Source organism: Bos javanicus, chromosome 15, assembly GCF_032452875.1.
Source record: "Bos javanicus breed banteng chromosome 15, ARS-OSU_banteng_1.0, whole genome shotgun sequence".
Classification (NCBI taxonomy): Eukaryota; Metazoa; Chordata; class Mammalia; order Artiodactyla; family Bovidae; genus Bos; species Bos javanicus.
Window position 1 is genome coordinate 35,035,238 of NC_083882.1, and position 16,610 is coordinate 35,051,847.

The following is a 16,610-nucleotide window of genomic DNA, read 5'->3' on the forward strand; positions in this document are numbered from 1 at the left end:
ATGCTGTACCTGGGCAGCCCCGGGTTAATGCCTCCCTGCAAGACTGTGTGCGGTTTTCTCTGCCCCTCACTCCACCCTGTGGTCCCTGGTTCTGCCAGCCTTTCAGGGATAGAAACCCAGGGCAACACGGAGACATACCCCTGAGGACAGGCGCATCCTGAGAGGCAGGGCCCGCGGGCTGGCACGCTCAGGTTCAGCAGCTGCTGCTCACACGTCCTCTCTCTGCTCAGCTCAGGGTCGGCATGCAGGTCGCTGCAGTTCACAAAGACCTGGCCCGCTGGGCAGGCAGCAGCTGGAAGAGGAGAGGGTGGTGCTGGCCAGAGCCTTGACCCTCAGAAGGATGCTTGCAACACCTGGGCCTGGGGTGGGTTCCTGGGAGGCAGAGGGTGGGGCGGGCAGGGAGACCTGGGGATGAGCCTCTGGGGGATGCAGGCAGAGATGGGGCTCTGAGGCTTTCTGCTGCCCTGGCTGCCCCTGAGGCATCCCTCGGGTTCCCAGGAGCACACGACTGTGGGCTGGAGTCGGGTGTTGTGCCACAACAGAACAACCACCACTGGTGCCACCACCAGGTGTGTCCTTTCACGGGTACTGCTCCCGGCCCGTCACCTGCATCTTCTTACTTAACCTGCCACAACTCTGCGAGGTATTACTATCCCCCATTTTCCCATATGATGGAGAGAAGCCACTTCTGCTTTCAAAAGACATGATAAAGAAAGAAGAAGCGTCCCAGAGGGACCAGAAGCAGAGCCAGGAAGTGGACAGCCACCCAGTGTGACAAAGTGGCTGGGAACGTTTAACAACAGGAAAGTCAACTTCCCGTTCACCTGTATTTCTGTGACATATACCCACTCTCTCTCCCAGAGCCTTCAGTCAAGTCGGCCTTGTACACTTATACCATGCGAGTGATCTTTCTTAGGGAGATCAATAAAATGGGGCAAGCCTGGGATGGAACAGAGAGAAAGGGATAGACACAGGAGATGAGATAAAAGTCCCAAAGAGAAGAAACCTGAGGACAGGAACTACAAAAAGAAGCACTTTCAGGGATACACAGGAAACGTGGGAAGAACGCAGGCATCCAGGTTATACAGCAAGAGAGGAAGTGAAGGCTCAGAGCGGTAAAGTGAGCTCCTCAGGGCTGCACAGGTGGTGAGGGCTGGGCAGGATGTGGAGCCGGGGTATCTGAGTCTAGGGGCTCTGCTCTTAGCCACCTGCCATGTGATTGCTCTCTGATATTCTCTGTGCTGGTCTTCACACTTAGCAGCATCCTCTGCCCTCCAAGGCCCTCTCTGAGGGTTCCAGCTCCCTGCCCATCCAAGACACTCACCGGCCAATCCACCACTGTGTCATCCAGCATCCCCACCCCAACTTCCACTGCCTGTGAGGGTCTCAAAGACCCAGCCTATCCTCCCCACTGCTGTGACCCCCACATCCCACATGGGCTGGATACAGAGTCAGCCTCAGCAGACACGTGATGGTTCAGATGGAGGAAATCCAGGAGCCAGGGGAGGTCAGGACTGCCCAGATATCCCAGCTGGTCACCCCTGAGGGAGACAGAGTCTCGGCATCTCCTTGACAAGCAGGAGGGACAGCCTCTAGAGTGGAGCTGAGGTTGGGACAGGATCTCACAACGCCACGCTCTAAGCTGCAGCCTTTCCCGAGAGGACAAGGACTACAGTGGTTTGGCATGAGACCTGGGGCGGGCTCTTCTTGTCCTGGCCTGTCCTCAAGCTCCCAACCTTCGTCTCCCCCATCCCACCACCATGAAGGAGCCCCTTCCCTCCCAATCCCCCTTACCCGGGGCTCCGCTATCACAGCTCATGACTCCATCTTTGCAGTGGCTGCAGAGAGAGAGAGAAGCACTGGAGTCAGCCCACCTAGTCACTGCAGGGCCCAGAGACCCCGAGCCACTGCACTCAGGTCACTGCGGAGCTCAGACAGACATCCCGCTGCTGTCTCTCGCTCCCTGCGCAGAGAGGGAGGCTGTCACTTCATGGAAAGTCCCACCCAGCTGCATTTTCTTTAGTCAGCAACTTCCATTTAAAGACAGGAATAATAATGCCGCTAGAAAGCTCACCAGTGGCCCAGAGTTGGGACATCGCTGTCTCCAGGGGGATAATCCATTCCTTGGAAGTGGCAGGAGCACTGGTTCCTGTAAAAGCCGGGAACGGAGAAAGGTGAGGTGACTCCGGAGTCAGGGCAGGGACCACCGAGGACAGGGACCCCGCCCTGCAGCCAGCCAGGGGCATTCACACCCAGCATCTGCTCTGACAGCTCAGTGCCTATACCACACGGGTGGTTAAAATATTTTGAACATCAGGCTAGGCCCCCCTTTCTCTTCCTTACAGGGGATCTGTAAAGTGGGGATCCTTACGTGACCCTTTTCATAGGTTCCTCTTTGTAGGTCATTTGAGGGCAAAGACTGTGTTTCCTCCTCCCATACCTCAAACAGCTGGTTACAGCCAAGTGCAGGCTTTGGAGCAGAGCAGTTGAAGGCTGGACGGGTTGTCTGTACTCATCCAACCCCAGTGTTCCTCACCATCTTCTCCCTCCCTAACTCCTCCTCCATCCCACATAACCCTCACAGGCTCCCCTCGCTCACAACACTCAACCTCAAGGGGTGGGGGCACGGCACACATCTGGATCTCAAGCGAGGACTCCAGCTCAGAAAGGGCTCTGAGTGAATCAAATATGTCCCCCATCATTCATGTTGATGTCCCCACATTCAGTTGAATGTGATACCATTTTACAAATTAAAAAAAAAAAAAAAAAAAAACAGGCCTGGAGGGGACCAGGGGTCTTGCCAGTCAACCCTGAGATCTTGTGAGGTCACCAACTGCCTCTTCCACTCTGCCCTCCAGCTGCATGGAGAACGCCCACAGCCAGGTCTCAGGGTGCTCCCCGAGTCCCCTTCGCCTGGAGTACTCCTTCCTCAAATCTCCGCTCACATGCCACTCCTCAGAAAGGCCTTCCTCCTAGGTTCACCTCATGTGACAAAAGAGCAACCCCTCCCTCCCCAGGATTCCCTGGGCTCGCTCAGCTGTATTTGGCGATGTAGCTCTTGTTACCACCAGATCCGTTAAGTTTCTGTTTATTTGCTTATTTTATCTGTCTCACCACCTAGAATATGAGCTCTTGTGAAGTCAGGATTCTGTTTTGCTTGTTGCTGAATTGTCTAGAAATGCCTGGAACATACCAGATCAATCAAGATGTGTGGAAGGAGAGGGGAGATGAGGGCAGAGACCCTCTCGGCTCTGTGGGGTTGTCCTGTCTTGTGGCAAAGTCAGACTGGACCCAAGAGCCAGAGTTGGGGAGAGAGGCCTGGGTGGGAAGTGGGGAGGGTGTCCGATAAGCCCAGCTTATCCTCCAAGGCCTGCCCTGTGACTGAGGTGAAGTAGGCACAGGAGAGGCCCAGGTAGGTACCCAGTTTCATATGCTCTGGAGACCCCCAGCTTCACTACCCCCTGACACAGAGCTCAAGCCAGCCTCCTCACCTGGGGACACAGAGGTCAGCCTGGGTGTCCAGATAGGTGTCTGGTGGGCAGGCACAGCCCTCCACACACTCGTCCCCGCTGAGGTCACTGCCACCATCGACCCTACAGGCCTCAGGGCCAGCCAGGTCCTGGCAGGTCTGTCCACACGGAGCCACACACGGGCTGTATTCCTTGGTGGCCTCACAGGACAGCGCTGTAGTGAGAAATGTGACCGTGCTTTGCCTCCCTTGCACACCCACAAGTTTGTGGAGTGGGGTCACCATCATAAAGAAGAGAACCAAGAGCCAGAGAAGTTAAGACAGTCGCCCAAGGTCACACAGCAGGTCAAGGTTACAGCTGGGATTTGAACCCAGTCTGCCTCCCACTGTCCCAGAAAGGCAAAGCCACAGAGGTAGATCCCATCTCCCAAGTTCAGCCTGGACCCTATCATTGGCATTTCCTTCTCTCTGCAGGGCATTCCTCTTAGGTAGTGATTTTGTGGGGGGAGTGGAGGTCGTCCCCTGATAGTCTTGCACTCACCCCATCACTCACACATAGACACACGTACACAGGTGTGTAAATACACACACACACTCTGCCTCTCTCACTTCCATGGGCTGTGAAGATCAACTGTGCTCCCTCCAGCATCCTCTCAGGGCCCTTGACTTGGGGCTGCCCTCTCTTTACCTGGCCACCAGCCCGCTCCCTGGGGTCTCCCACAGCCAGTCATGGGGTGGGGGCAGGTGGAAACTCAGATCTGGAGCTCCGGCTCCTCCAGTGCCCTCACAGGGGCACACAAGCATGGGACACACAAGCATGGGGTGCTCACCACAGCCTGGCAGGCGGGCACGGAAGTCAACGGGGAGCCCATGGCGCTGGCACAGGTGGGCGTAGTGAGCCAGTGTGGCACACAGGCAGGGCTGCCCACAACGGCAGGCATCTCGGCGGCACTGCTCAAAGTAGGGCACGGGGCTCAGGTACGCGGAGCAGGGCGCAAACAGCTCCCCCGTGAGCACGCTGCAGGCCTGCAGGGCAAAGGAGGCTGGAGACAGACGAATGGGCGAGGGTCAGGGGTCTGATTTGCCTGGTGCTCTGGGCCCCAGCTTCTCCCTCCCTCCCCACAGCTGCGGGGACTGTACACAGGAGTGTGTGTGCATGTGTGTATGTGTATATATGTGCAGTATGTATGTGCGTGAACATGTGCAGGCATTCATGCAATGCATTCCTCATGTCAGGAGTCACAGGAGTGGACAAAACAGGAAACAGGCAAAAGTCCCTGCTCTCGTGTAGCAGGCATTCTGGGTTGGGGAGACCGTCCCTAAACAAACAGTAAATTCAAGGTGAAGAATCTAAGGAGAGAAAGTTGAGAAGGAAAATGGGGATTGCAAGGTGGTGGCAGAGGGGAATTGTGATTTTAAACCCAGTGGTTTGGAAGGCCTCAGTGGAAAGATGTTGTTAGACTAAAACCTTGAAAGAGGTAGAGAGTCAGGCATGTGTTTATGAAGAAAGAACATTCCAGAAGAATGGAACAGCAAGTGCAAAGAGCTGGAGAGGAGACAGACCAGGCTGGGTCAGAAGAAAGCAAGGAGGCCAGTGCTGCTGAGCTAGGTGGAGGGTGGGTGTGGGGAGGAGGTGAGATAAGGGGGATGGGAGGAGAGTGCAGGGCCTGGCGGGGCCACTGTGAGGACCTGGACTTTTGCCCTGAGATGGGGAAGCCAGTACAGATGTGTGTGCAGGTGACGGGGTAGAACGTGAAGTTTGCTTCTGCCTGATCCTCACCAGAAGGGAAGGCCCATCCCCTCCCCACAGCTCCTCCTTTCTGATCACTCCTACCCAACGTGGGCAACATCCTCACGCCCAGGCTCCCATCTCATCTCTCTCAAACCAATCCTACCCACCCACACCCCGACCCCAACCACCTCACCGGCTTGCAGATGCACATCGCAGGGGTCCAGCCGGGAGCCAGAGACCAGCGGGGAGCAGGCAGACAGCGTTTTCCAAGAATTGCCAAAAAGCTGTGGAGTGCTCTCAGGCACACCCACTGGGGACCTGCAGCCATGGTAGAGCCACATTCACACACTGGCCCATGCACACCCAAGTGAACACACAGCATACACCCAGGTAAGCATCCACCTGCTCATGTACACATGCGTGTGCACACACACACAGAGGCAAGCATAAAGCATGAGCACCCATATTCCGATGCATACATACCCTCCCAAATATATAACATTCATAGGTTCACATATACCACCTGCACACACACACACACACACAGCACAAATATATACAGACACGCAAACAAAAAGGAGATCTATGCAGACACATTCAAACACATACAATTACAAATGTGCAGGCATACATATATGCATCACATTTAACAGGCTCCATATGGGTTTGAGGCCATACACTAGCTCACACTCCCTACCCACCCTTGGGTCTTCATGTCAGAAAGAGAGAAACAGGGACACCAAGAACCAAACTTCACGGAGTAAGGACTTCCTTCACCCTCCTCCATGGACAGTTCCCCCAGACTCCTTTTCCCTCCCTCTCTCTCCAGGTGGGAAATAGTCACACAAGGGGCAACAAGGGGCAGGAGATACTCAAGTTTCCTAGATATCATCAGTCTCCAAGGGTTACTAAACTGGGTGTAGATGGTACAATGGCCAAAGGTCATAGGTCCGTGAGGGGCAAATTCCGCCTGGCGCCCACCACATACACATTCCTGCTCCAGAACATTGAGAACACAGGTTACACAGAACACCAATTCCACCCAGGATTCACGGCTAGGAGTATGGCAAGCAGCACACACACTAAATAAACATAGTCTGCTCCCCTCATTCTGACCAGGTGTCCTGACACCAGGCAAGGAGCTGTCCACCAGGCAAGGCAGAGTAGGATCCTACATTTTAAAATGTACCTGCATGGAAAAGCTCTCAAGTTTTTTGTATTCTTGATTTTCCAAACAAATTCTCATTTCTGGCTGAAGAAAGACTCTCACGTTTCTTTCTACATCACCCAATGCGTGTAACTTGAAGGACTGACCAGAACCTTCAGCCATCAAGATCAATCATTTGTTTTTCTTTCTGGAAAGTCTGACTTTTTCTGTCCCCTCCCAAGTTCCCAAACTACGTTCATGCCGAGGAGTCAGCATTTTAACAAGCTCTTGGGATGACTCTTTGGCACAAGAAAGACTGTGAACTCCTGCCTTAAAGAAACACATGCTCTGCTTAATCGCTCAGTCCTGTATGGCTCTTTGCGACACCATGGACTGCAGCCCCGCAGTCCATGTCCCCTGTCCATGGGGATTCTCCAGGCAAGAATACTGGAGTGGGTTGCCCTGCCCTTCTCCAGGGGATCTTCCCAACCCAGGGATCAAACCCAGGTGTCCCGCGTTGCAGGCGGCTTAATTGACTGCGCCTCCAGGGAAGCCCAAGAATACTGGAGGGGTAGCCTATCCCTTCTCCAGAGGATCTTCCAGACCCAGGAATCGAATCAGTCTCCTGCATTGCAGGTGGATTCTTTACCAGCTGAGCTACCAGGGAAGCCCTAAAGAAACAAATTTAAATGTAGAGGAATAAACAACCAATGATGCATATTTTGCACAGTGAGAACCCATGGGGGTTCTGGAGAAATATTAGACAGTGTCCAGGTGCATATCTTCGGAGAAGGCAATGGCACCCCACTCTAGTACTCTTGCCTGGAAAATCCCATGGGTGGAGGAGCCTGGTAGGCTGCAGTCCATGGGGTCGCTAAGAGTCGGACACGACTGAGCGACTTCACTTTCACTTTTCACTTTTCACTTTCAAGCATTGGAGAAGGAAATGGCAACCCACTCCAGTGTTCTTGCCTGGAGAATCCCAGGGACGGGGAGCCTGGTGGGCTGCTGTCTATGGGGTCGCACAGAGTTGGACACGACTGAAGTGATTTAGCAGCAGGTGCATATCTTAAGGGCCCCGCCTCCCCCTCTCCTTCCGGTTCCGGGGCCCAGGGCACATACAGGAAATCGTCCTGCGTGTTGCCGTTGAAGGTGCCGCAGAGGCCCACGGTGTCCTCCACCCATCGCTGGTCCACCTGCAGGTAGAGCCGCAGTCCTTCGCGGTCGTAGAGCACCCGCACACCCACATTGGTCCTCACACGCAGGAACACCGAGGACAGCCTCCGGATCTCAAAGGCGTCTAGGTACAGAAAGAGAAGGGATGTAGGAAGTTCGGACAAGATCACCCCATCCACCGCGATCACCTGCATAGCCCACACTCACCCCATACCCAGCCCAGTCTTCACACACAGTCAAGCTCTGCCACAAAGAAGTGAAGCTCTGGGTTGGTTTGGGGAGTCCTGAAGAAATCCTGGTCAATGATGAAATCAGGACCCAGGGATAAGCTACCGGAGCAGCCCCAGATGAGAAATTTCTTGCCTCCCTAAGCAATTGGTATGTTTCCTTCTCTAGCAAAAAAGAATTCTGTAACTACCCGTTTTGGGTTTTGTTTTTTTCACAGTGGCCACCAGGAAGTTGAAAATATGATTTCAGATTCAATTGTAGCAATTTTAAAATTTAGATTTAGTTGTAGTGAATTTCACATCTTTTGTGACTTGCTTTGTTTTTAAACCTCTTTACACCCCTTGTATCTTCACTCTTCTCAGCCTTGAGCCCTTACTCTTTATTTTTTCTTTTTAGTTTTTTTGATGCTATTTTATTTCTTAATCATTCTGCCATTTTTGTTAGATTTTGTGGTTCCTACAAGCTATCACAAAGTCCTTGTGAAATCAGAAAGGATAATAATAGAGTGGAAATGGAAGCTGCTGCTGCTAAGTCACTTCAGTCATGTCCGACTCTGTGCGACCCCATAGACAGCAGCCCACCAGGCTCCCCGTCCCTGGGATTCTCCAGGCAAGAACACTGGAGTGGGTTGCCATTTCCTTCTCCAATGCATGAAAGTGAAAAGTGAAATTGAAGTTGCTCAGTTGTGTCCAACTCTTAGGGACCCCATGGACTGCAGCTTACCAGGCTCCTCCACCCATGGGATTTTCCAGGCAAGAGTACTAGAGTGGGGTGTCATTGCCTTCTCCAGGAGATGGAAGAGAGCTCCATTAATATCCTTAAGTTAGGAGAAGCCATCATACTGCCATGAAACACACTTCAGTGGGGACAGAATTCTACAAGTCCAGAGTCCATGTTCCTGGGACCAAGGTGTCCCCTGGCCTGATTCACCCAGTACTAGAATGTGAGCTCCTGCCCATATATCAGTGCTTTGCCAGAAGAGCCTGCGCTGCTAACTTTCAGCCAGCTCTTGTCCACCAGGGCCGTACCGTCTGTGTAGGGTGGGGTGACCTTGTACTGGTCAAACAGAAGAACATCCCCTGCTTGGGTCAAGGTCACCTGCCTCCGAGGGTCCTGATGCAGAATCACTGACACTGACTGGACACAGACTCCGTCCTGGTTCTAGTGAGAGAGGAAGGCCAAATGGGAAGGATTAGTCTGTCTCCCTGCTGATCCCAACAGAGCCCTCCAAGGCAGGGATGTCAGCACAGTTTGAGGCCAGGGGCAGGCTCCTCACAGTGTCAGAGACCCAAGGGACATTAGGGGTCCTCTAACCAAATGCTCTGATCTGGGGAATGAGAAGGCAGAGGCCCAGGCTGGAGAAGGTTAGTGGCAGAACTAGGATACTACAAATAAAAATGGTAGTCAACCCTCAGGCCATGACACAGAGCAGAGCTGGGCCCCAGATGGCTCAGAGTCCAGTCTCTGAAACACTGGCCTCCCCCACTTGACTGCAACCCAGGATTTAATTTCGTCCTTTTATTGGTGTTTGTGTAGCTCTTTCCATGTGTCACACCCTGCGGAATATCAAGCTCCACTCATAAGCAGGCAGGAAATGAGCTAATATTCTCTGGGCCTCAGGGTCTCATCCCCGAAATGGGCAGTACACATTGGGTCCATTTATACTCCCCTTCCACACAATCATACATGATGAAAGTGATAGAGATAGTCCCTGACCTCATGAAGAATACACACTCGTGAGGGATACAGATTTTAAATAAGGGATTACAAAGTTGGTTAATTATTGTGATCAGTGCTGAAAACAGGTATAGGGTGCTAACGAGACTTAGCCTGCAGAGATAGGAAGGGACATCTTGGCGAATGATAATAATAGTGTAAAAATAATCACAACAATAATATAACACATAGTAATACTATCGATACAATATTATTATAGGGCTTCCCCGGTGGCTCAGTGGTAAAGAATCCGCCTGCCAATGCAGGAGACAAGGGTTTGATTCCTGGTCCGGGAAGACCCCACGTGCATAGAGCAACTGAGCCCATGCCCCACAACTATTGCGCCTGTGCTCTAGAGCCTGGAAACTGCAACTATTGAAGCCCATGTGTTCCAGGGCCTGTGCACAGCAACAAGAGAAGCCACTGCAATGAGAAGCCCGTGCACCACAACTACAGAGTAGCCCCTGCTCACAGCAACTAGAGAAAAAGCCTGTGCATGCAGCAATGAAGACCCAGCACAGCCAAACATTAAAAAAAAAAAAAAAAATGCTCTAAGTCTACAAACAGTAAACGCTGGAGAGGGTATAAGAAGAGGGAGCCCTCCTACACTGTTAGTGGGAATGTAAACTGATAAACCACTATGGAGAACAGTATGAAGGTTCCTTATAAAAACTAAAAATAGAACTACCATACGATCCAGCCATCCCACTCATGGGCACAGCCCGGGAGAAAACCATAATTTGAAAAGATACAAGCCTGTCAATGTTCATTGCAGCACTATTTACAATAGCCAGGACAAGGAAGCAATATAAGTGTCCACTGACAGAGGAATGGATAAAGAAGATGTAATACATATATACAAGGAATATTACTCAGCCATAAAAAAGAATGAAATAATGCAAGTTTCAGCAACACTGGATGGACCTAGAGATTATCATTCTAAGTGAAGTCAGACAGTGAAAGACAAATATGATATCACTCATATGTGGAATCTAATTTTTAAAATATTATATAAATGAACTTAATTACAAAACAGAAACAGATTTTGAAAACAAGCTTACGGTTAGCCAAGAGGAAATGTGGCATAGAAGGAGGGATATATTAGGATCTTGGGATTAATATACACACAGTACTGCATATAAAATAGTTAACCAACAAGGACGTACTGTGTAGCACAGGGAACTCTACTCAGTAATCTGTAATAACCTATATGGGAAAGGTATCTGAAAAAGAATGAATATATGTATATGTATAACTGGATCAGTATGCTGTACACCTGAACCTATCATAACATTGTATATCAACTATATTCCAGTAAAATTTAGAAAAGAAAACCAGAAAGAATGACTCACTTTGCTGTACAGCAGAAATTAACACAACATTGTAAATCAAATGTATTTCAATAAATTAAAAAAAAAACAACAACAGCCAGGACAGGGAAGTGACTCAGCCAACAGATGTTCTGGAGCCAGAACCCAGTTTGCTGTCCCCTGGCTCTGCCCAGAAACAAAAGACAGCAGGGTGGGGCTGTGGGAGACCCTGAGGCCGTGCCCTAAAGCCCCAGCCTCTCTAGGGGGCGGCAGTCAGGGGCAGCTGGCTGGCTGGAGCCTGGGGTCCCAGCCCTTAAACTTACCAGGCCACATGGGGCATTCTGCAGCGTCACTGTGAATGTGCCCGAGGAGCGGCTCTTGGCCAGGATGTACTGACACGTGGCGGGGAATGTGTAGCGGCGGCCGTCGAAGGTCGTGAAGTGGATGTCACCAGTCACTGAACACTCAGCTGAGGGGCAGAGAGAGGCAGCTGACCAGGGGGGGCTGCCCCACAGGGAGTGCCTCTGCCCTGCGGCTCTGAGCACCCAGAGGAGACGGCACCCTGTCCTCAGGAATTGGGGGTGCCTGGAGCCTGGCCCTCCCTTTGAGAGCCCCGGTCACTGGGGAGAAGCCCCCCAGGTCTGTCTGAAGGGAGACGCAGCTCTCGTCTCCTCTCCCTCTAACTGGAGACCAGGCCCTGAGCATGGAGGCCAGTCTTGGTCCAAGCCCCCTACACTCAGGAGGGACCCCATGAAAAACCCTCCCTGCCAGGGCAGAACAAAACCCTTCATCAGTCTGAGCAGTTCTGAGAACACAAAGAGGGGCAGGCGGAGCCAATGGAACTGAGTGAGTGCCCCACCCCAGCTGCAGGCCTGGCCCTCTGAGCTCCCCGGCCCGAAAAGCTGAGGGGCTGAGAGAAGGGGTGGAGTCCAAGTGGGGCCAGACGTACCTGGGCAGACAGACGTGCTGCACACCCACCTGCCCGCAGTGCATGTGCTGAAACACAGAGACCAAGGGAGTAGGGACTCACCCCTGCAGGGCTAGGATAGATGCTAGAGGGCTGCAGAGCTCCTTCCCAGCCCTCAGTCTTCCCAGCTCTAAAATGGGTGGTGGAGAGTCCACCCACAGAGTGGATCTGATGAGATCTGTGACTCAGAGGTGCTGAGTGAGTCCCCCAGGTGATCAGGCTCCTAGAGGGGTGGAGGGGTAGTCCTGATGGAAAGCCCCAGAAGTCACCGTTCCCCTCCCCAGCAGTAGACACAGACCAAGAATTGCAGTCTTCTTTCACCACAGAGCCAGTCGGGTACAGGGTCCCATGGAACTCACAGGGACACTCAGCCGGTGCCACACAGCCCCCATCCTCGAAGATCAGCCCTAGGGTGACAGCAAAGGCCCACTTAACTCACCTCCACTCCTGTTTACAAACCTTTCATAGCGCTCCAGGGCCTGTGATAAAAATCAACTCATCCACACTCTTTCACCACCCAGCTCATTTTCAAACTTTCTCCTGTATAAATGCATGGCTCAGGCCAGATCTGAGTCCCCTTTGAGCAAATAATCCCACCTCCAGACCTTTGCTCTGAGAACGACTCACCCCACACAAAGTGCATGCTGACTAGCTTCTTCTCTCCATCTCTCAGAAGCCTGTCACTGTATCTAGAATCAACTAAGGGGCCACCTCCTCCAGGAAGCCTTCCCTGATAATCTCTCCCCATAAATGAATTCCTGTATCTTTTCTTGTTTGAACTCCTGAGCTGGTCCTCACCATATTATGCCTCAGACTGGAGTTATATATGTAAGTGTCATCACTGCAACCAGACTCAGATTCCTAAAGTCAACAACTGTATCTTTATATTTTTTTATCTCATCCTCACCAAGCAAGCTCTGCACCATTAGATGTGCTGCAGATTTATACACCATGAAAAACAGTACACAGATGGAAGTTTAAACAAATACATGTGTGATAAATGAATAAATGAATGACTGAATACCTTGTCCCCATCTACACACCTTAAAAAGCTCAGTCTCAATGAAATTAAATATCCTGATGAATCTTCAAGAGCTACGGCTCTGCCCCTACCCTTACCTCCCTTAAGCCATTCATTCACTCATTCATGTATTGTTTGTTCCTTCCTTCCTTCGTTCTACAAACAGACATGCTCTGACCCCTGGCTTCACGCTCATCTATGCCAGGCCAGAGAAATGCTGCCAGGTACCCACTGAACCACTAGCATACCGTCAGGGCAGTAGCAGCCGTCCACACAGGCTATCTCGCTGTCCACACAGGATGCCCGCGGCTGGCAGGAGGCCGGGCAGCAGGCGACGCACTCGTTGTAGACAAAGGCCTTCTCCTTGCAGAGCACCGCTTGGAAGGAAGGCAGCATAGTACGGCCTGCCTGCTCCCTTCTGGCCCCAGTTCTGCCAGGACCCAACCAGGGCCTACCCAAGCCCTGGGGGCGGGGGGTGGGGGGCGGGGTAGGAGGGCTTTCTTGGTCCCAGTGGGAGCACCGGGTGACCAGGAAATTAGTGAGAGCCTGGGAGACCCTAAGAGCCACTTTCATTGCGCTTGGTGGCCCCAGGTCAGTCCCTCCCTCTCTGGGCCTCAGTTTTCCCATCTGTCTCATGGGGATGGAACCTCAGGGCTTAACACTCCTGATCACTGTGGTTCTCAGCAGGACAGGACATTGACTTGAGGCCTGGGAATGCCACCCACAGCCCCAGGACAGAGCTTGTCTGTATCCCTCCCTGCCCACAATCAGGCTGCACCTACTGCATGACTGGAGCTGGTTCCTCCACCCCTGCAGCGGCCGACCTGCCTGGGCACATGCCCGGGCATACTCTGCCAGTGCCCGGCACCATGTGGCTTCATCGCCTGCTGATCTGTGCAGGGAAGCCGAGGATATAAGATTCAACCTGCAGCCAGCCCCCCAGCACCCAATGGAGTCTGCCAGGGCTCAGACTCTACAGCTGGGAAAGGTAGCCAGGGGAGGCAGCTAGGCAGACCCCTAGACTGGAGGTCGGAAAATCTGGGCTCTCGTCTCAGCATTGCCCCTGACTGATGAGACCCGGGGGTGGTCAGGCCCCATTTCTGGGCCTTGATTGAATGAGGACAGTCTGTCCCACCCATGCAAATACATAAGCATTTCAGAACTTTGTGAAGCATATCTGTTACTGCCTGGGATCATCAAGCTCAGTGGCCCATGTGCTGAGCCCCCACCCGCTACTGGGAGAGGTCTCCCCACAACCCAGTACCACCCTCGCTCCTGGGTCCCAACTCACTGGCAGAGATCGCTGGTACAGCTGGCCATGAAGGGCAGAGGGCTGACGTAGGCATGGCAGGTGTCAAAGGGGGGTCGCAGCAGTGCCTCACAGCGGTCATACACACCCTGGGGTGTGGGCCAGGAGCCAGGGCTGGAGGCTGGCAGGGCCACACACGGCCCTCTGACTTCACCAGTCCCATGCAGCACCCCAACTTGGGCCCAGGGGAGAGAAGGAGGAGGATGGAGAGGAGACGGAAGGGGTGTGGACACCAACAACCTTGGTCCCCTGCAGCCAGTGACTTTCCAAGAAGTATACAGGAAACCAACCTAAGCCAGACACTAGGTGGGGTTAGGGGGCCAGAGTTGGGGGGTCAGCCCAGGAGCCACACCTGCATGGTTCCCGGGGTCTGCTGCAGGCATGGAGGGCGGGGCAGGGAGGAGGTCGTGGGACCTGGAGGCTGGTTGGGGGCCTGCTCCTGCCAGCTGTGCACGAACTCCGCCACATCATCCGTCAGCTTCCCTGTAGGGCAGAACAAACATGACCGCAGGTGGGGGCCACAGGGGAGGCAGGTGGAGCCGAAGAGATGCCAAGAGAAAGGCAGGGCGTTGAAAAACCAGCCTCATGAGCTACCATTCCAGTCTGCATTTCCCTACAGAGCCATTCTCCTGAAAGAGTTGTTTGGTAAGCATAGTCAAGAACGCTCAAGACCCTGAAGGTTCCAGGAAGTGGCTCCCTGCTGCTCTAAACTCAGAAAAGCAACACCATGCCATCGAGAGGGAATGAACGTATGAGTCTGAACAAGCTCCCATGCGTCTCTGAGCATGAGGTTCCCATGTGTGAACAAGGCAAACCATCCCCTTGTGAATTTATCGCTAGGACTACATGAGACGCTACGGGTCAAGTGTTCAGTGTGTTGTGGCTGCTCATAGGTGGCACTTTCTCTCTGGCCAGAGTTGCTATGATTTGGTCTAAACTCTTCACTTTAACTTCCTGCCTCTCCAGCTGGAGCCTTTTTCTCCCTGGCTCCCTCTGGCCCCTGCACCCTGCAGTCCCCTCAGCCCCTCCATCCCCTAGACACCTTGCAGGGCCAGCGCCACCTGGCAGTGTCCATTAGATCCTCACGCAACCTAAGTAGAAATTCTCATTACATCTATTTCACAAATGAGGAAACTGAGGTCCAGAGTGGTTAAAACACAGTTGGAAGAGGCCTCTGACCTCCCCCCAGGTCTTTGTACCATGACCCCAGGGTTCTGTGCCAAGTCCCTTCCCACTCCTCCCAGCCCAGCCTATCCCCCACCCCGACCAAAACCCCTTTGGCGGCCACCTGGCCTGCGCCTCACCATAGCTGGTCACCAGGTCATCCTGGGGGTCGGCATTGTTGTTCCCACACAGCCCATGGGTCCAGCCTAGGAACTCTGGACTCATTTTAATGTAAACAGCTGAGCTGCCATCCCAGGCAAGCGTGAAGGCCGACTGAAGCCGCACGAGGACATAGCCAGCAAGCGGCTGTAGACGCAGGTTCCCCATCACGTGAGGCAGCTGGAGCCTGCAGGATACAGCCCAGAGCTTCAGGGCGTCCACATCACCTCCACCAGCCCAGGCCCTTCACCAGGGGACCACCATCCTCTACCCGCAGGACCCACCATGTGCACAGGATCAGCCTCACCCCCTGGCCACTGACACCACAGGCTGTAAGGTCCCTATTTTCCTTCCCCCTGACTTCTTGGGTGCTTGGAAGTCCACAGTCAGAAAGGGGTTTCCTTGGTTTTCAGAGTTTTAAAGTTGCTTTTCACAAGTACAATTTCCCTTGCTCTCTGGAATCACAGTGAAGACAATCACGGGATTTTGAGCACTAATAGTGGTAACTTTTTATACAAAAATTATTAACATATATTTTATTGATGGTGTTTCAATAAATAAAGGGCAGTTAGTCAAGCAGAAAATAATACTTAAAAAATAAAACTGCAATTTCCCTGGCAGGAATAAATCTTAGAGTGACTGAAATTGCCAGTTTATTTTTTTAGACAGGAGTGACGATATAAACAGACATCCACTTTGCTTATATTTTTGGTGGGAAGCAAGAAAGGAGTTGGAAGAGAAAAAGAAAAAGCCAAGAGAGAAGATAAACAGGACATGAAGGAAAGAGTTCAGGGCTCCAGCAATCTTAATATCCTCCCCTGTTTTACTGGCACAGACTCTCTTAGCCGATCTGGAATTTAGCAACATTAACACAGATGAAAATCCGGAGGAAAGCAAAAGGAGTGTCTAACCAGTCAGAGCCCGAACCAAAAGAGCCAGCTACCAAGTCTTCATTCACAGGGAAACACTGTGGATCTTCAGTTCTATACTCAGCACCAGAAAGCTTGGCTACCCTGTTTCCAGGTCTGAAGCAGGAAATGAGAAAGGGAAGAAGGGTCAGTGCAGGAGGGTCCCCCTAACAGCAAGATGAAGTGGCAGTGGACAGCCAAGGAAGGAGAGTCCAGTGAAGAAGAGGTGCAAGAAAGATTTCCGAAAGGACCATAGTCTAGAGCCTTTTGATGTAGGAAGCTGGGACTTCACCCCTTAAATAGT

General features: G+C 52.4%; 1 protein-coding gene across 1 annotated transcript in view; it reads right to left on the bottom strand.

The window, feature by feature from the left end:
• The window catches only part of OTOG (otogelin), an 86,234-nt gene that overhangs the window by 60,819 nt on the left and 8,805 nt on the right, over positions 1-16,610 (bottom strand). The window contains exons 8-23 of the mRNA XM_061440662.1: positions 15,380-15,585; positions 14,428-14,558; positions 14,058-14,164; positions 13,549-13,658; positions 13,015-13,143; positions 12,044-12,152; positions 11,728-11,774; positions 11,102-11,247; positions 8,781-8,913; positions 7,471-7,648; positions 5,395-5,519; positions 4,300-4,512; positions 3,492-3,684; positions 2,075-2,149; positions 1,795-1,838; positions 139-292 (exon numbers count right to left, since the gene is read on the bottom strand). Of these exons, the coding sequence (XP_061296646.1) occupies positions 139-292; positions 1,795-1,838; positions 2,075-2,149; positions 3,492-3,684; positions 4,300-4,512; positions 5,395-5,519; positions 7,471-7,648; positions 8,781-8,913; positions 11,102-11,247; positions 11,728-11,774; positions 12,044-12,152; positions 13,015-13,143; positions 13,549-13,658; positions 14,058-14,164; positions 14,428-14,558; positions 15,380-15,585 (2,100 nt within the window). The remainder of the gene's footprint in view (positions 1-138; positions 293-1,794; positions 1,839-2,074; positions 2,150-3,491; positions 3,685-4,299; positions 4,513-5,394; positions 5,520-7,470; positions 7,649-8,780; positions 8,914-11,101; positions 11,248-11,727; positions 11,775-12,043; positions 12,153-13,014; positions 13,144-13,548; positions 13,659-14,057; positions 14,165-14,427; positions 14,559-15,379; positions 15,586-16,610) is intronic.